The following is a 19,760-nucleotide window of genomic DNA, read 5'->3' on the forward strand; positions in this document are numbered from 1 at the left end:
AGGCGAACTGGTCTATAGTTTCCTGCTTTTTGCCTGCCTCCTTTTTTAAATCCAGGGAATTTTGGTAGATTAGAACCAATGCATCCTCTATCTCTGCAGCCACTTTTTTTAAGACCCCAGGATGCAGGCCATCAGGGCCAGAGGATTTGTCCGCCTTTAGTCCCATTAGTTTGCTTCGTACTTTTTCTCTGCTGATAAACCCAGAATTAAATCAGTCGCCAACATAAGAAATAGGAGCAGGAGTCGGCCAGTCGGCCCCTCGAGCCTGCTCCGCCATTTAATACGATCGTGGCTGATCCGATCTTGGACTCAGCTCCACTTCCCCACCTGCTCCCCATAACCCTTCACTCCCCAATCACTCAAAAATCTGTCTCTCTCCATCTTAAATACATTCAATGTCCCGGCCTCCACAGCTCTCTGGGGCAGAGAATTCCACAGATTTACAACCCTCAGAGAAGAAATTTCTCCTCATCTCAGTTTTAAATGGGCGGCCCCTTATTCTAAGACCATGCCCCCTAGTTCTAGTCTCCCCCATCAGTGGAAACATCCTCTCTGCATCCACCTTGTCAAGCCCCCTCATAATCTTATACGTTTCGATAAGATCGCCTCTCATTCTTCGAAACTCCAATGAGTAGAGGCCCAACCTCCTCAACCTTTCCTCATAAGTCAACCCCCTCATCCCCGGAATCAACCGAGTGAACCTTCTCTGAACTGCCTCCAATCCAGGGAATTTTGGTAGATTACAACCAACGCATCCTCCATCTCTGCAACCGCTTCTTTTAAGACCCGAGGATGCAGGCGATCAGGGCCAGGGGACACCTTTTAGTCCCATTTGTTTGCCGAGTACCTTTTCCTCGAGTGATCAAGCCAGAATTAAATGAGTCACCGACCTTTTCTGCTGTCTCCTCCTGCCCAGGAAGACTATGTGCAAGAAGGGATCAAGTGGTCAGCCATCGAGTACTTTAACAACAAGGTTGTGTGCGATCTCATCGAGAGTAAGGTGAGTGGCCGTGAGCCTGTCTGTAGGCCCGTTACCGTAGTTACCCCCCCGTGCTGCTGGGGGTGGCGGGAAGGGGTGTTATTCCCATCTGGGAGGGGGCAGGGATGGGCGGGGAGGAAGGGCAGCCCTCCCCCGATGTTTACCTGAAGCTGTTGGGGGTCCGTACCTCCCCCCCCCGCCCCCCCCCACCACCACGGGCGATCTGAGAGACGCCGTTGGCCGACTCTGACGTCGCACCCCCAGGGCGAATAGCCTCCGCCGTTCGGTCCCGCCCTCGTGTTAATTTAAATGTCCTGCACCCGCCGTGATAGGGGCAGGTGTGCTGGAGGGAGGGAGGGGGTGGGGGAGGGAGGGAGAGGAGGGGACTGGAGGGAGGGGGTGGGGGAGAGAGGGAGGGAGAGGAGGGGACTGGAGGGAGGGAGGGGGTGGGGGAGGGAGGGAGAGGAGGGGACTGGAGGGAGGGAGGGGGTGGGGGAGAGAGGGAGAGGAGGGGACTGGAGGGAGGGGGTGGGGGAAGGAGGGAGAGGAGGGGACTGGAGGGAGGGGGTGGGGGTGGGGGAGGGAGAGGAGGGGACTGGAGGGAGGGAGGGGGTGGGGGAGGGAGGGAGAGGAGGGGACTGGAGGGAGGGGGTGGGGGAGGGAGGGAGAGGAGGGGACTGGAGGGAGGGGGTGGGGGAGGGAGGGAGGGAGAGGAGGGGACTGGAGGGAGGGGGTGGGGGAGGGAGGGAGAGGAGGGGGCTGGAGGGAGGGGGTGGGGGAGGGAGGGAGAGGAGGGGACTGGAGGGGGGTTGGGGGGGGGCGGACACCCCAGAGCGTGAGCCCCCAGCGGGTGCTGCCCACCTTTGCCGATCAACCCGCGGATACCGGGCGGGAAATCTGGGCTGGGTGCTTTTGTAGGCTGTTGGCGGACGCACTCTGGGTACCTGCTGTACAAAGGGGGGGTGGGAGGGAGGGGAGCGGGGAGAGGGGGCGGGGGGCAGGGAGAGAGCCGGTAGGGAGGAGGAGGGGAGCGGGGCTGGAGAGGGATGGGGAAAAGAGGGAGGGAGGGAGGACTGGAGAGGGGGAGGGAGGGAGGGAGACGGTGGGAGGGAGAGCGGGATGGAGGAGGGAGAGGGGAAGGAACGAGCGCGAGAGTGAAGGACAGACACCTTTGCCCTTTCTCCTGCGCAGACCCCCCCGGGGACCATGTGCATCCTGGACGATGTGTGTGCCACCATGCACGCCAAGGGCGAGGGGGCGGACCAGACCCTGGTGCAGAAGCTGCAGTCCCAGATTGGGACCCACGACCACTTCAACAGCTGGAACAAGGGCTTCGTCATCCATCACTACGCAGGCAAGGTGATCATCCAGAACCCCGGGTCTGGGGGGGCGTGCGGGCGGGGGGCCTAGAGCTTCGAGCACACTCCCCCCCCCCCCCCCCTCCTTCCCGAGTACCGTGCATTGGGCTGGGGGGAGCGTTAAAGGAAGGTCCCTCCAAGCTGGTCCCACCAGCACAGGGATGGTTCACTCTCTCCTTCCCCCTCTCCCTCCATCCCTCTCTCCATCCCTCTCTCCATCCCTCTCTCCATCCCTCTCTCCATCCCTCCCTCCATCCCTCCCTCCATCCCTCCCTCCATCCCTCCCTCTCTCCATCCCTCTCTCTCCATCCCTCTCTCTCCATCCCTCTCTCTCCATATCCCTCTCTCCATATCCCTCTCTCCATATCCCTCTCTCCATATCCCTCTCTCCATATCCCTCTCTCCATATCCCTCTCTCCATATCCCTCTCTCCATATCCCTCTCTCCATATCCCTCTCTCCATATCCCTCTCTCCATATCCCTCTCTCCATATCCCTCTCTCCATATCCCTCTCTCCATATCCCTCTCTCCATATCCCTCTCTCCATATCCCTCTCTCCATATCCCTCTCTCCATATCCCTCTCTCCATATCCCTCTCTCCATCCCTCTCTCCATCCCTCTCTCCATCCCACTCTCCATCCCACTCTCCATCCCACTCTCCATCCCACTCTCCATCCCACTCTCCCTCCCTCCATCCCACTCTCCCACCCTCCATCCCACTCTCCCACCCTCCATCCCACTCTCCCACCCTCCATCCCACTCTCCCACCCTCCATCCCACTCTCCCACCCTCCATCCCACTCTCCCACCCTCCATCCCACTCTCCCTCCCTCCATCCCACTCTCCCATCCTCCATCCCCCTCTCCCTCCCTCCATCCCCCTCTCCCTCCCTCCATCCCCCTCTCCCTCCCTCCATCCCCCTCTCCCTCCCTCCATCCCCCTCTCCCTCCCTCCATCCCCCTCTCCCTCCCTCCATCCCCCTCTCCCTCACTCCATCCCCCTCTCCCTCACTCCATCCCCCTCTCCCTCACTCCATCCCCCTCTCCCTCACTCCATCCCCCTCTCCCTCACTCCATCCCCCTCTCCCTCACTCCATCCCCCTCTCCCTCACTCCATCCCCCTCTCCCTCCCTCCATCCCCCTCTCCCTCCCTCCATCCCCCTCTCCCTCCCTCCATCCCCCTCTCCCTCCCTCCATCCCCCTCTCCCGTCCCTCCATCCCCCTCTCCCGTCCCTCCCTCTCTCCCTCCCTCCCTCCCTCCCTCCCTCCCTCTCTCCCTCTCTCCCTCTCTCCCTCTCTCCCTCTCTCCCTCTCTCCCTCTCTCCCTCTCTCCCTCTCTCCCTCTCTCCCTCTCTCCCTCCCTCCCCTGCATGCTCCATCACCCCCACGCTCTCCTTCCTCCTCCCGCCCGCTCTGGGGTGTCCACTCCCCGAGGCACAAGTCAGGAGTGTGATGGAACACTCCCCACTTGCCTGGATGAGTTGCGGCTCCAACAAACACTCGAGAAGCTGGACACCATCCAGGACAAAGCAGGCCGCTCGATCGGCACGCTACCCACCACCTTCAACACTCACTCCCTCCACCACCGGCGCACCGTGGCTGCAGTGTGCACCGTCTACAAGATGCACCGCGGCAACTCGCCAAGGCTTCTTCGGCAGCACCTCCCAAACCCGCGACCTCTACCCGCCTAGAAGGTCAAGGGCAGCAGGCGCATGGGGACACCACCACCTCCACATTCCCCTCCCAGTCACACACCATCCCGACTTGGAAATATATCGGCCGTTCCTTCATCGTCGCTGGGTCACAATCCTGGAACTCCCTCCCGAACAGCACTGTGGGAGCACCTTCACCACACGGACTGCAGCGGTTCAAGAAGGCGGCTCACCACCACCTTCTCAAGGGGCAATTGTTTCTAATAAACTCACTGCTGAATGGCCAAGTATTTCTGCGCTGCTCGTGACTCCAGCACATTCTTTTTGAGTTTCGGTCGAGTAAATGAGAGAGAGAGAGACTGTTCCCGGGGGCAGGAGGGTGGGTAACCACGGGGACACAGATTGACGATAATCGGCGATGGAACCAGAGGGGGAGATGGGGAGAATGTGTTTTTGACGCAGCGAGTTGTTGTGATCGGGAATGCGCTGCCTGAAAGGGCGGTGGGAGCAGATTCAATCGGGACTTTCAAACGGGGGAGTTGGGTAAATACTGGAAGGGGGGAAATGTGCCGGGTTTGGACAGGTTAGGTGAGTGGGCAAATGCGTGGCAGATGCAGTATAATGTGGATAAATGTGAGGTTATCCACTTTGGGGGCAAAAACAGGAAGGCAGAATATTATCTGAATGGTGACAGATTAGGAAAAGGGGAGGTGCAACGAGACCTGGGTGTCATGGTTCATCAGTCATTGAAGGTTGGCATGCAGGTACAGCAGGCGGTGAAGAAGGCAAATGGCATGTTGGCCTTCATAGCGAGAGGATTTGAGTATAGGAGCAGGGAGGTCTTACTGCAGTTGTACAGGGCCTTGGTGAGGCCACACCTTGAATATTGTGCTCAATTTTGGTCTCCTAATCTGAGGAAGGACATTCTTGCTATTGAGGGAGTGCAGCGAAGGTTCACCAGACTGATTCCCGGGATGGCAGGATTGACATATGAAGAGAGACTGGATCAACTAGGCTTATACTCACTGGAATTTAGAAGAATGAGAGGAGATCTCATAGAAACATATAAAATTCTGACGGGACTGGACAGGTTAGATGCAGGAAGAATGTTCCTGATGTTGGGGAAGTCCAGAACCAGGGGTCACAGTCTAAGGATAAGGGGTAAGCCATTTAGGACCGAGATGAGGAGAAACTTCTTCACTCAGAGAGTTGTTAACCTGTGGAATTCCCTACCACAGAAAGTTGTTGAGGGCAGTTCGTTGGATATATTCAAAAGGGAGTTAGATGTGGCCCTTACGGCTAAAGGGATCAAGGGGTATGGAGAGAAAGCAGGAATGGGGTACTGAGGTGAATGATCAGCCATGATCATATTGAATGGCGGTGCGGGCTCGAAGGGCCGAGTGGGATCCTCCTGTGCTGTGAGATCCCCAGGGCTCGTTGCCTCTCGTACGTTGGGCGTTCCGTCTTTCGATTGCGCTGAGGATTTTGCCTCCTGTCCGGTAGCCCGATGGATCGGTCCAAGTGTTTCGCCTCTCCCCGCCCCCCCCCCACCCCCCCCCACCCCCGCTCTCCCCACCCCCGCTCTCCCCCCACCCTGCTCTCTCTCCCCCCACCCTGCTCTCTCTCCCCCCCCGCTCTCATTCTCCCCCCCCCGCTCTCTTCCCCCCCCCGCTCTCTTCCCCCCCCCCGCTCTCTTTCCCCCCCCCCGCTCTCTTCCCCCCCCCCCGCTCTCTCTCCCCCCCCGCTCTCTTTCTCCCCCCCCCCGCTCTCTTCCCCCCCCGCTCTCTTCCCCCCCCGCTCTCTTCCCCCCCCCGCTCTCTTCCCCCCCCCGCTCTCTTCCCCCCCCCCGCTCTCTTTCCCCCCCCCGCTCTCTCCCCCCACCCTGCTCTCTCTCCCCTCCCCCCACCCCGCTCTCTTCCCCCCCCGCTCTCTTCCCCCCCCGCTCTCTTCCCCCCCCCCGCTCTCTTCCCCCCCCCCCGCTCTCTTCCCCCCCCCACTCTCTCCCCTCCCCCCCCCCGCTCTCTCTCCCCCATCCCCCCCCCTTCTCTTCCCCCCCCCCCCCCTCCGCACCACGCTGCGATCGTTTCTCGATCTGCATTTCCCACTCCGCGGTCCCACGCCCGCCGAGGGCCTGAACCCAGCGGCCCAAAGCTGGAGGTCGCCGGGGCGATCCTGGTGGTTGCTTGGTAACCCTGTTGGTCGATGCTGGTGGTTGCTAGGTAACCCTGTTGGTCGGGGCTGGTGGTTGCTAGGTAACCTGTTGGATGATGCTGTGGTTGCTAGGTAACCCTGTTGGATAGAGCTGGTGGTTGCTAGGTAATCTATTGGATGCGATTGGTGGTTGCTAGGCAACCTGTTGGGCGATGCTGGTGGTTGCTAGGTAACTTGTTGGACAGGGCTGGTGGTTGCTAGGTAACCCATTGGGCAATGCTGATGGTTGCTAGGTAACCTGTTGGTCGGGGGTGATGGTTGCTAGGTAACCTGTTGGGCGATGCTGGTGGTTGCTAGGTAACCTGTTGGACAGGGCTGGTGGTTGCTAGGTAACCCATTGCGCAATGCTGATGGTTGCTAGGTAACCTGTTGGTCGGGGGTGATGGTTGCTAGGTAACCTGTTGGGCGATGCTGGTGGTTGCTAGGTAACCTGTTGGGCGATGCTGGTGGTTGCTAGGTAACCCTGTTGGTCAGGGCTGGTGGTTGCTAGGTAATCCTGTTGGACGGGGCTGGGGGTCCAGAAGGAAAGGAAAGTTCTCTTGGTTGGGTTGGGTCTGGTGACCCCTGAACGCAATAACGTGGGACTCCTGGCCGACCCCTCCCCCAGACCGTCCGGTCCGTCAACCTGAGAAACATATGTGACTCCCTTCCCCTCTCTCTCCCAGGTATCGTATGACGTGGAAGGATTCTGCGAGCGGAATCGCGACGTGCTCTTCAGCGACCTCATCGAGCTGATGCAGAGCAGCGAACTGTGAGTAGCCCTGAAATAATAAACCCCCCCCCCCCCAAAAAAAAATTCTGGTGCGGAAATTCGACCGGGTGCTCCATCGCACGGCTCCGTCCGGCCCCGCCCCGGGGGCTGTGCTGAGTCAGCTGGGGCAACGGTGGGTGGAATCTTTGACCGGGTGTGAGACGGCCCCCCGGGATTAATTGTCCATCCCGGGGGGGGGGGGAAGTGGGGGGGGTGGGGGGTTATAAATGTACGCGCGACCTCTCACCCGGTGACCTTTGCTCCCGCCTCCGCAGGTCGTTCATTCGGGATCTGTTCCGCGACAACCTTCACGCCGACAAGAAGGGGCGGCTCTCCACAGTCAGCAGCAAGATCAAGGTAGGGGCCGCGGGTATCGGAGAGGGCGAGGGGGCGATGCGGAGGGAGGGGGGGGGGGGCGAAGGCCACAGGGTCTGGATAATGGGGTTGTCGACGCTGGGATTGGATAAGGAGGGTGGGGTGGGAGATGCACTGGTGTTGGTGCTGTCCCTACTGTTCCTGAATCGACACAAATTATTTTATTAAGAGTTAGGAGCAGGAGTCGGCCATTCGGCCCCTCGAACCCGCTCCGCCATCCAATCAGATCGCGGCTGATCTTCGACCTCAACTCCACTTTCCCGCCCGATCCCTCGATTTCCCCGAGAGTCCAAACACCTACCGATCTCAGCCTTGAATATACTCAACGACTGACCCTCCACAGCCCTCTGGGGCAGAGAATCCCAAAGATTCACCTCCCTCTGAGGGAAGAAATTCCTCCTCATCTCAGTCCTAAATGGCCGACCCCTTATCCTGAGACTGTGTGACCCCCTGGTTCTAGACTCCCCAGCCCGGGGGAAACACCCTCCCTGCATCTACCCTGTCGAGCCCCCTCAGGATCTTATATGTCTCAATGAGATCTTCTAAACTCCAGAGAGTAACTCCAATGTCTTATGAGGAAAGGTTGAGGAGGTTGGGCCTCTACTCATTGGAGTTCAGAAGAATGAGAGGTGATCTTATGGAAACATAAGATTATGAGGGGGCTCAACAAGGTGGATGCAGAGAGGATGTTTCCACTGATGGGGGAGACTAGAACTAGGGGGCATGGTCTTAGAATAAGGGGCCGCCCATTTAAAACTGAGATGAGGAGGAATTTCTTCTCAGAGGGTTGTAAATCTGTGGAATTCTCTGCCCCAGAGAGTTGTGGAGGCTGGGACATTGAATATATTTAAGGTGGAGATAGACAGATTTTTGAGCGATGAGGGAGTGAAGGGTTATGGGGAGCGGGCAGGGAAGTGGAGCTGAGTCCATGATCGGATCAGCCATGATTGTATTAAATGGCGGAGCAGGCTCGAGGGGCCGAATGGCCGACTCCTGCTCCTATTTCTTCTGTTCTTATGTCATCATCATCAGAGGCAGTCCCTCGAATCGAGGATGACTTGCTTCCTGGCCAAAAAGTTAACAGGTGTTTCAATGAAGGACCTAATATTCCGGATCCCGAACTACATCCTGAAGGGTGGAAGATGCCTGTGGGTGGATTTTTTTTAACGTGGGGTGACCGTTGCACACCAGCCACCACACGGGCTTGACAGAGCTAGGTCTTGGTCCTGGGGCAAGGGTTAACCAGGACGCCTGGAGACCAGCTCTGCTGCACGGGCCCAGTGCGCCCACATATCGCACAGTGTGGGCTGGACCCGTGCTGCCCCCTGGGCCCTCGCCTCTCCTAGGCCCCGAACTCAAAATGTTCTAAAGTAATACCGGGCCCAAGTTACTCAATCCTCTCCTCATGGGACAACCCTCTCACCCCGGGGCGGGGGGGTCGGTCGGGTGAACCTTGACCCTGGGGGGGGGGGTGTCGATCGGGTGAACCTTGACCCCAGGGGGTTCGATCCGGTGAACCTTGACCCCCGGGGGTCGATCCGGTTGACCACGTGTTGAGTTGGTATTACTCTGCGCCCGATTGAATTGTGTTTTCTAGAAACAAGCCAATGATTTGGTGGCCACACTGATGAAATGCACTCCACACTACATCCGTTGCATCAAGCCCAACGAGACCAAGAAACCCAAGGACTGGGAGGAGACGAGGTCAGTGAGGCCCGAATGAGCAAATGAGGCCTGGGCCGGGCGGGGGGTGTAAATTATAGCCTTCAAGGACCAGGCGCAGGTCAGATCAGACCCAGAGTGAAGTGTTCTGCTCCCACAACCGATCTGAATAGCTCCTTCTCATTCGGCCGTCCCCTCGGAGTCGAGGAAGACTTGCTCCCACACTAACACCAGTTCTCAGGTGACCGATGAGCCCAACGCGGGACCGACCGTCTCTGTCACAGGCGGCGTCTGGGGCAGGCGCTGGTGGGAGGGACGGGTGGGTAGGGGGGGTGGGTTTTTTTTTTTAACGTGGGGTTGACCGTTGCACACCAGCCACCACACGGGCTCGACCCAGCTAGGCCTTGGTCCAGTGGCAAGGGTTAACCAGGGCGTCTGGAGACCTGCTCATCCAAGGGGAAGCTTGATAAGTGGATGAGGGAGACAGGAATGGAAAGTGTTGGGGGGGGGTAAGATGAAGTAAGGGGTGGCGGGAGGGGGAGGGTAAGGTGTGGACATAAATGGGCCGAATGGCGTGTTCCTGTGCTGTACATTCTACGGAATATTTGAGGTGAGATTTGTGCAGTTGGTTGTGAAAACACAACGGGTTCGGTCGCCCCCCCCCCCCCCGGGCATGGGAATCAGCCCCCTTACCCTGTCCGGCCTCCACGTGACTCCAGTACCAGGCTTATCTGGTTGACTCTCTCGTGCCCTGAGAGGGGTGGGCGACTGCAGCCCCTTAAACGTGACTGGAGTGGCTTCGAGTTCCAAGGGTCACCAATCACCGACGCCCCCCACGCTCTACCCACCCCCCCCAGAACCAATGAGAAGCAGCGGTGGGGAGAGGCCGGGGTTTTATTGGGGGGGGTCGAAGGTCGAAGGTCACGGGGGTTGAAGATTATTTCTGTTTTTCTCTTGCCAAGGGTCAAGCATCAGGTGGAGTACTTGGGGCTGAGGGAGAACATACGTGTGCGTCGGGCCGGTTACGCTTATCGACGGGCCTTCGAAAAGTTCCTCCAGAGGTAACGTTACCGTTGAATACCTTGTGCGTGTGTGCTGCTGTTCAGTAAGGTACAGATTTCTCCCCCCCGCCACCCCCGCCTCGCCTGTGGCTCAGACAGCAACAGGAGGCCCCCTCGAGCCTGTTACACAGGAACAGGAGGAGGCCCATTCAGCCCCTCGGGCCTGTTACACAGGAACAGGAGGAGGCCCATTCAGCCCCTCGGGCCTGTTACACAGGAACAGGAGGAGGCCCATTCAGCCCCTCGAGCCTGTTACACAGGAACAGGAGGAGGCCCATTCAGCCCCTCAAGCCTGTTGCATTAGGAACAGGAGGAGGCCCATTCAGCCCCTCGAGCTTGTTACATTAGGAACAGGAGGAGGCCCATTCAGCCCCTCGGGCCTGTTGCACAGGAACAGGAGGCCCATTCAGCCCCTCGAGTCTGTTACACAGGAACAGGAGGAGGCCCATTCAGCCCCTCGGGCCTGTTACACAGGAGCAGGAGGAGGCCCATTCGGCCCCTCGAGCCTGTTACACAGGAACAGGAGGAGGCCCATTCAGCCCCTCGGGCCTGTTACACAGGAACAGGAGGAGGCCCATTCAGCTCCTCGGGCCGGTTACACAGGAACAGGAGGAGGCCCATTCAGCCCCTCGGGCCTGTTACATTAGGAACAGGAGGAGGCCCATTCAGCCCCTCGGGCCTGTTACACAGGAACAGGAGGAGGCCCATTCAGCCCCTCGAGCCTGTTACACAGGAACAGGAGGAGGCCCATTCAGCCCCTCGGGCCTGTTACATTAGGAACAGGAGGAGGCCCATTCAGCCCCTCGGGCCTGTTACACAGGAACAGGAGGCCCATTCAGCCACTGGAGCCTATCCTGCCATTCAATCAGATCGCGGCTGATCTGTGTATTAACTCCATCTACCCGCCTTGGTTCAGCAACCTTTAATACCCAATGAAAATCTATCAATTGCTGTTTTGAAGTTTCCAATTGATCCCCGGCCTCGACAGCTTTTTGGGGGAGAGAGTTGCAGATTCCCATGGCCCTTTGTGTGAAGAAGTGCTCCCTGACACCACCCCTGAATGGCCTGGCTCGAATTTTACGGTGAGGCCCCCTTGTTCTGGGCTTCCCCCCCACCAGAGGAAACAGTTCCTCTCTCGATCCACCCGATCGAATCCTTCAATCATCGTAAACACCCTCGATCAGATCGTCCCTCAATCTTCGACACTCGAGGGAACACAAGCCCGGTCTGTGCGGCCTGCCCTCGGGATTTAACCCTTTCAGCCCCCGGGTATCACATTCTGGGGAATCTGCCCCGCTCCCCCCCCCTCCGAGGCTGATACAAGGCAGCCATGTACTCCTGGTGGGTGTTGGGTGCATTGGGATTGTTAATATTCGCAGTTTGGGATATTATGGGAACAGGGATTTAACGGACCCCAGGGTTATGTAGCCACAAAGATAAAGGCAGGTCCTGAGTAGCAATTACCAGACAAAATTTGTCACCAATCCACATAAGGAGATATTAGGGGCAGGTGACCAAAAGCTGGGTCAGAGAGGTTCGATATTAACATAGAAACATAGAAAATAGGTGCAGGAGTAGGCCATTCGGCCCTTCGAGCCTGCACCACCATTCAATAAGATCATGGCTGATCATGCAACTTCAGTACCCCATTCCTGCTTTCTCTCCATACCCCCTGATCCCTTTAGCCGTAAGGGCCACGTCTCACTCCCTTTTGAATATATCCAACGAACTGGCCCCAACAACTTTCTGTGGTAGAGAATTCCACAGGTTCACCACTCTCTGAGTGAAGAAGTTTCTCCTCATCTCGGTCCTAAATGGCTTACCCCTTATCCTTAGACTGTGACCCCTGGTTCTGGACTTCCCCAACATCGGGAACATTCTTCCTGCATCTAACCTGTCCAGTCCCGTCAGAATTTTATATGTTTCTATGAGATCCCCTCTCATTCTTCTAAACTCCAGTGAATATAAGCCCAGTCGATCCAGTCTTTCTTCATATGTCAGTCCTGCCATCCCGGGAATCAGTCCGGTGAACCTCTTAAAGAGCGTGTTGAAGGAGGAGAGAGAAGCGGAGAGGTTTTGGGAGGGAGTTCCAGAGCTTGGGGCCCAGGCAGCTGAAGGCACGGCCACCAATGGTGGAGCGATGGAAATTGGGGGGTGTAATGTATTTGCTTCATGGGTTCTTTGCTGAAGAATTCATCGCAACACATTGCTATTAACTAGTTGGTATATTGGCAAAGGTTTAACAATCGCACGACACATTACCGGTTCATCCACCGGGCTCACAACCACCTGCCCCGTCGTGGATCTCCCGAACCCAACTGGCCGGGGTTTTATTGAGTCTTGTGAACATCACGTGACTGGCTAAGCCACTCCCCACTCAACAGCCCCACGAACCTGTGAGCACGCGCGCAGGTGCATGCATTGCAGGGGAGGAGGGCAGAGATCTCGGTGGGCTGGGGGGCTGGAGGAGGTGACGGAGATAGTGGGTGGTGGGGGGGTGGGGGAGAGGCGGGGAGGGGATTTGAAAGCAAGGATGCGAGTGTTTATCAGCTACGGGCGAAGAGTGTCTGTATCAGCGATGGAGCACGTGGTCTCGGGATGGTAGATGGATGTGACTCTTGCCGTTGCAGGTACGCCATCCTCACTAAGGAAACGTGGCCCAGATGGCAAGGGGACGAGAAACAGGGAGTGACCCACCTCCTCCGATCGGTCAACATGGACCATGATCAGTACCAGCTCGGCAAACAAAAGGTCTTCATCAAGGCGCCCGAGTCAGTAAGTGCTTGGAAATTTGACAACAGTCCGCGCAAATATTGAAATATGGAGACCAGAACTGTGCACGGTGCCCCAAGTGTGGTCTAACCAGACCAGAACTGTGCACGGTGCCCCAAGTGTGGTCTAACCAGACCAGAACTGTGCACGGTGCCCCAAGTGTGGTCTAACCAGACCAGAACTGTGCACGGTGCCCCAAGTGTGGTCTAACCAGACCAGAACTGTGCACGGTGCCCCAAGTGTGGTCTAACCAGACCAGAACTGTGCACAGTGCTCCAAGTGTGGTCTAACCAGACCAGAACTGTGCACGGTGCCCCAAGTGTGGTCTAACCAGACCAGAACTGTGCACGGTGCTCCAAGTGTGGTCTAACCAGACCAGAACTGTGCACGGTGCTCCAAGTGTGGTCTAACCAGACCAGAACTGTGCACGGTGCCCCAAGTGTGGTCTAACCAGACCAGAACTGTGCACGGTGCTCCAAGTGTGGTCTAACCAGACCAGAACTGTGCACGGTGCCCCAAGTGTGGTCTAACCAGACCAGAACTGTGCACGGTGCCCCAAGTGTGGTCTAACCAGACCAGAACTGTGCACGGTGCTCCAAGTGTGGTCTAACCAGACCAGAACTGTGCACGGTGCTCCAAGTGTGGTCTAACCAGACCAGAACTGTGCACGGTGCTCCAAGTGTGGTCTAACCAGACCAGAACTGTGCACGGTGCCCCAAGTGTGGTCTAACCAGACCAGAACTGTGCACAGTGCTCCAAGTGTGGTCTAACCAGACCAGAACTGTGCACAGTGCTCCAAGTGTGGTCTAACCGGAGCAGGACTGTGCACGGTGCCCCAAGTGTGGTCTAACCAGACCAGAACTGTGCACGGTGCTCCAAGTGTGGTCTAACCAGACCAGAACTGTGCACGGTGCTCCAAGTGTGGTCTAACCAGACCAGAACTGTGCACGGTGCTCCAAGTGTGGTCTAACCAGACCAGAACTGTGCACAGTGCTCCAAGTGTGGTCTAACCAGACCAGAACTGTGCACAGTGCTCCAAGTGTGGTCTAACCAGACCAGAACTGTGCACAGTGCTCCAAGTGTGGTCTAACCAGACCAGAACTGTGCACAGTGCTCCAAGTGTGGTCTAACCAAGGTATGTAGAGACTAGAACTGTGCACAGTGTGCTCCAAGTGTGGTCTAACCAAGGTATGTAGAGACTAGAACTGTGCACAGTGTGCTCCAAGTGTGGTCTAACCAGGGTTCAATACAAGTTTAACGCAACCTCTCTGCTTTTCAATTGCATCTCTCTCGAAATGAACCCCAGTGTTTGGGTGGCTGGATATGGCCTTATTAACCTGCAGTGGTACATTTAGTGATCTGTGCATCTGTACCCCCCAGATCCCTCTGTTCCCCGACCCCATATAGACCCGTATTGTCCAAGACGATATGACTATGGGTAGTCCTCTCTGCAATTGTTCCTCCCAGTATTTTAACTCTGGCTGGCGGCAACGCTGGCATTTATTCCCAAATCCCGTTGCCCTGGGGGGCGCTAAAGGACAACCCTGCAGAGTGGGACGGAAGTCACTGATATCCTTAGACAGCACGACACAAACACATACAATACAACATGGCTCCTAATAGAACTGTGAGCACACGACCTAGGCACGAAAAATTAAAAAGCAAATTATAATTTAAATGGGGAGAAAGATTGCAAAGTGCCGCAGTACAGCGGGACCTGGGGCTACTTGTGCATGAAACACAAAAGGATAGTATGCAGGTACAGTAAGTGATCAGGAAGGCCAATGGTATCTTGGCCTTTATTGCAAAGGGGATGGAGTATAAAAGCAGGGAAGTCTTGCTACAGTTATACAGGGTATTGGTGAGGCCACACCTGGAGTACTGCGTGCAGTTTTGGTCTCCGTATTTACGAAAGGATATACTCGCTTTGGAGGCAGTTCAGAGAAGGTTCACTCGGTTGATTCCGGGGATGAGGGGGTTGACTTATGAGGAAAGGTTGAGGAGGTTGGGCCTCTACTCATTGGAATTCAGAAGAATGAGAGGTGATCTTATCGAAACGTATAAGATTCTGAGGGGGGCTCGACAAGGTGGATGCAGAGAGGATGTTTCCCCTCGTGGAGGAAACTAAAACTAGGGGGCACATAGTTTCAGAATAAGGGGTCTCCCATCTAAGATGGAGATGAGGAGTAATTTCTTCTCTGAGGGTCGTGGATCAATGGAATTCTCTGCCCCAGAGAGCTGTGGAGGCCGGGACATTGAATATATTGAAGGTGGAGATAGACAGATTTTTGAGCGATAAGGGAGTGAAGGGTTATGGGGAGCGGGCGGGGAAGTGGAGCTGAGTCCATGATCGGATCAGCCATGATCGTATTAAATGGCAGAGCAGGCTCGAGGGGCCGAATGGCCGACTCCAGCTCCGATGATGATGTTGGCCTTGACATGTGACCCTTTATTGTGATGACATCAGTTGTCCACTAGTTGGAGCCCTGTTGCAATCACATGTCGGCCAGACCAGGTAAGGTTGGTCGATAGTCCTGCCCTTGAAGGACAATCGTGAACCAGTTGGGTCATGTTTATAAACGCCAGCCGCAAATTATCCGATTGAGTGACTTCATGTTCACGGCACACCCTGGCGGGATTTGCATGCACAACTTCTGGCTTGCTTGTTCAGTGTCCAATCCACTCTTGCCACCCTCCCTCCCTCCCTTCCTCTCCAGTGAGTTGAAATCAACAGTAAACCTGCTTTTATATAGCCCCTTTAACGTAGTGAAACGTCTCAAGGCGTTTCACACGAGCGATTATCAGACCAAATCTGACCCCGAGCCGCATAAGGAGATATTAGGGACAGGCGACCAAAAGCTGGGTCAAAGAGGTGGGTTTTAAAGCAGGAGAGAGAGAGGCGGAGAGGTTTAGGGAGGGAGTTCCAGAGCTCAGGGGCCCAGGCAGCTGAAGGCACGGCCACCGATGGTGGAGCGATGGAAATCGGGGGATGGGCGAGAGCGCAGAATTGGAGTAAGGCAGAGATCTCGGGGGTGGGGGGGGATTGTGGGGCTGGAGGAGGTCGCAGAGATAGGGACAGGTGTAGGGGCTGGAGGGGGGTTACAGAGATAGGGAGGGGTGTAGGGGCTGGAGGGGGTTACAGAGATAGGGAGGGGTGTAGGAGCTGGAGGGGTTTACAGAGATCGGGAGGGGTGTAGGGGCTGGAGGGGGGTTACAGAGATAGGGAGGGTGTAGGGGCTGGAGGATGTTACAGAGATAGGGAGGGGTGTAGGGGCTGGAGAGGGTTACAGAGATAGGGAGGGGTGTAGGGGATGGAGGGGGTTACAGAGATAGGGAGGGGTATAGGGGCTGGAAGAGGTGACAGAGATAGGGAGGGGTGTAGGGGCTGGAGGGGTTTACAGAGATAGGGAGGGTGTGTAGGGGCTTGAGGAGGTTACAGAGATAGGGAGAGGTGTAGGGCTGGAGGGGGTTACAGAGATAGGGAGGGGTGTAGGGGCTAGAGGAGGTTACAGAGATAGGGAGAGGTGTAGGGGCTGAAGGAGGTTACAGAGATAGGGAGGGCATGGGGTGAGGAGGTTACAGAGATAGGGAGGGGTGTAGGGCTGGAGGGGTTTACAGAGATAGGGAGGGGTGTAGGGCTGGAGGAGGTTACAGAGATAGGGAGGGGTGTAGGGCTGGAGGAGGTTACAGAGATAGGGAGGGGTGTAGGGGCTGAAGGAGGTTACAGAGATAGGGAGGGCATGGGGTGAGGAGGCCATGGAGGGGATTTGAACAGGCGGGTGAGGATGTTAAAATCTGGGCTTTGTTGGACTGGGAGCCAGTGTAGGTCAGCGAGCACAGGGGGTGATGGGTGAGTGGGACTCGGTGCGAGTTAGGACACGGGGCAGCGAGCACAGGGGGTGATGGGTGAGTGGGACTCGGTGCGAGTTAGGACACGGGGCAGTGAGCACAGGGGGCGATGGGTGAGCGGGACTCGGTGCGAGTTAGGACACGGGGGCAGCGAGCACAGGGGGTGATGGGTGAGCGGGACCCGGTGCGAGTTAGGACACGGGGGCAGCGAGCACAGGGGGTGATGGGTGAGCGGGACTCGGTGCGAGTTAGGACACGGGGCAGTGAGCACAGGGGGTGATGGGTGAGCGGGACTGGGTGCGAGTTAGGACACGGGGCAGCGAGCACAGGGGGTGATGGGTGAGCGGGACCCGGTGCGAGTTAGGACACGGGGAGTTTTGGGCGAGATGAAGTTTGGGGGGTTGCGGGGGGAGCAAGGAAGGGAAGGTGGGCGGCCGGCCAGGAGAGCATCGGAATGGACGCAATCTGTCGGTAACGGAGGGACAGATGAGGGCTTCAGCAGCGGATGAGCCGCGGCAAGGAGAGGGGGGGGGGGGGGCGCGGAGACGGGCGACATGACCGAGGTGGAGGTCGGAGGTCGTGGCGACGGAGCGGATAAATCGGGCTCGGCTGCTCACCTCACCGTTGAGCTCCTGCGCGGTCAACGCGATATCGTCGCGACGTCGCAGAAACGCTCGCGCGCAAAGGCGGCTTCACCCCCCCGGAACGTGTCGGGTGATCTGGTCACCCGCAGTGGCTGCTCAGCCGCACCTGCCCAATCGGTGGAGCGAGTGCGTACTCGAGACTCGTCCAATCAGCTGCCGCCCGTATCGCCCAGTTCCCCGGGGCGGTTCGATCCTTCGCTCCCTCCACCGGCCGAGCTGGACGTGTCTGCTCCCCCACGCCTCGCAGGAACCGACGCCTCTTGTTTACTCACGCATTTTTCTCTCCTCTCTCTCCCCCTCCCCTCGCCCACCCCCTCCGCCTGCAGCTCTTCCTGTTGGAGGAGATGAGGGAACGGAAGTACAATGGCTACGCCCGGGTGATCCAGAAGGCCTGGCGGAAACACATTGCCGTCCGCAAGTACATCCGGATGCGGGAGGAAGGTGAGGGGGCGGGCGCGGCAACCCAGCGCGCGTTGGCGACGTGGCGGGGAGACGCCGGGGCGCGGGGAGGATGCGCTCGGGCGTGAGGCGCCAGCTCGCTTCCCTGCCACGCGCCTCGGGCAGTAACCAGCGACCGAGTGACTTGGGGGACCGTGAGAATCAGCAGCGGGCCATTCGGCCCCTTGGAGCCTGCCCGGCCATTCAATAAGGTCACGGCGCATCTTGCATTTGTGTAGCGCCTCTCACGACCACCGCACGTCTCAAAGCGCCTCGTGGCCAAGGAAGTACTTTTTTTTGGAGTGTGGTCGCTGCTGTATTGTGGGAAACGCTCAATTGGCGCACAGCAAGCTCCCACACACAGCGGCGTGATAATGACCCGGAGCATCTGTTTTGGTGATGTCGGTCGAGGGATAAATATTGGCCCCAGGACACCGGGGAGAACTCCCCCTGCTCTTCTTCCAATAGTGGCCCCGGGATCTTTTACATCCACCCGAGAGGGCAGACGGGGCCTCGATTTAACGTCTCATCCGAAAGACCACTTTGGACACCACATTACAGGAAAGATGTGATTGCACTAGAGAGGGTACAGAGGAGATTTACCAGGATGTTGCACTGGAGAGGGTACAGAGGAGATTTACCAGGATGTTGCACTGGAGAGGGTACAGAGGAGATTTACCAGGATGTTGCACTGGAGAGGGTACAGAGGAGATTTACCAGGATGTTGCACTGGAGAGGGTGCAGAGGAGATTTACCAGGATGTTGCACTAGAGAGGGTACAGAGGAGATTTACCAGGATGTTGCACTAGAGAGGGTACAGAGGAGAGTTACCAGGATGTTGCACTAGAGAGGGTACAGAGAAGATTTACCAGGATGTTGCACTGGAGAGGGTATAGAGGAGATTTACCAGGATGTTGCACTGGAGAGGGTTCAGAGGAGATTTACCTGGATGTTGCACTGGAGAAGGTACAGAGGAGATTTACCAGGATGTTGCACTAGAGAGGGTACAGAGGAGATTTACCAGGATGTTGCACTAGAGAGGGTACAGAGGAGAGTTACCAGGATGTTGCACTGGAGAGGGTACAGAGAAGATTTACCAGGATGTTGCACTGGAGAGGGTATAGAGGAGATTTACCAGGATGTTGCACTGGAGAGGGTTCAGAGGAGATTTACCTGGATGTTGCACTGGAGAAGGTACAGAGGAGATTTACCAGGATGTTGCACTAGAGAGGGTACAGAGGAGATTTATCAGGATGTTGCACTAGAGAGGGTACAGAGGAGATTTACCAGGATGTTGCACTGGAGAGGGTACAGAGGAGATTTACCAGGATGTTGCACTGGAGAGGGTACAGAGGAGATTTACCAGGATGTTGCACTAGAGAGGGTACAGAGGAGATTTACCAGGATGTTGCACTAGAGAGGGTACAGAGGAGATTTACCAGGATGTTGCACTAGAGAGGGTACAGAGGAGATTTACCAGAATGTTGCACTAGAGAGGGTACGGAGGAGATTTACCAGGATGTTGCACTAGAGAGGGTACAGAGGAGATTTACCAGGATGTTGCCTGGACTGGAGAATTTTAGCGATGAGGAAAGATTGGATAGGCTGGGATTGTTTTCTTTGGAACAGAGGAGGCTGAGGGGAGACCTGATTGAGGTGTATAAAACTATGAGGGGCCTGGATAGAGTGGATAGGACGGAACTGTTTCCCCTGGGCAGAGGGGTCAACAACCAGGGGGCAGAGATTGAAAGTAATTGGGGGGAGGTTTAGAGGGGATTTGAGGGGAAATGTCTTCACCCAGAGGGTGGTGGGGGTCTGGGGTGGAACTCACTGCCTGAAAGGGTGGTAGAGGCAGAAACCCTCACCACATTTAAAAAGTACCTGGATGTACACTTGAAGTGCCGTAACCTACAGGGCTACGGACCGAGAGCGGGAAAGTGGGATTAGGCTGGGTGGCTCTTTGTCGGCCGGCGCGGACACGATGGGCCGAATGGCCTCCTCCCGTGCTGT

General features: G+C 56.9%; 1 protein-coding gene across 1 annotated transcript in view; it reads left to right on the forward strand.

Moving 5' to 3' along the window:
* The window catches only part of myo1eb (myosin IEb), an 86,523-nt gene that overhangs the window by 43,428 nt on the left and 23,335 nt on the right, over window positions 1-19,760 (forward strand). Inside the window, exons 5-12 of the mRNA XM_070868482.1 lie at window positions 883-1,000; window positions 2,171-2,338; window positions 6,864-6,949; window positions 7,225-7,306; window positions 8,922-9,028; window positions 9,949-10,047; window positions 12,678-12,822; window positions 17,639-17,753. Of these exons, the coding sequence (XP_070724583.1) occupies window positions 883-1,000; window positions 2,171-2,338; window positions 6,864-6,949; window positions 7,225-7,306; window positions 8,922-9,028; window positions 9,949-10,047; window positions 12,678-12,822; window positions 17,639-17,753 (920 nt within the window). The remainder of the gene's footprint in view (window positions 1-882; window positions 1,001-2,170; window positions 2,339-6,863; window positions 6,950-7,224; window positions 7,307-8,921; window positions 9,029-9,948; window positions 10,048-12,677; window positions 12,823-17,638; window positions 17,754-19,760) is intronic.

This window comes from Pristiophorus japonicus, chromosome 30 (genome assembly GCF_044704955.1).
Source record: "Pristiophorus japonicus isolate sPriJap1 chromosome 30, sPriJap1.hap1, whole genome shotgun sequence".
NCBI classification, from domain to species: Eukaryota; Metazoa; Chordata; class Chondrichthyes; family Pristiophoridae; genus Pristiophorus; species Pristiophorus japonicus.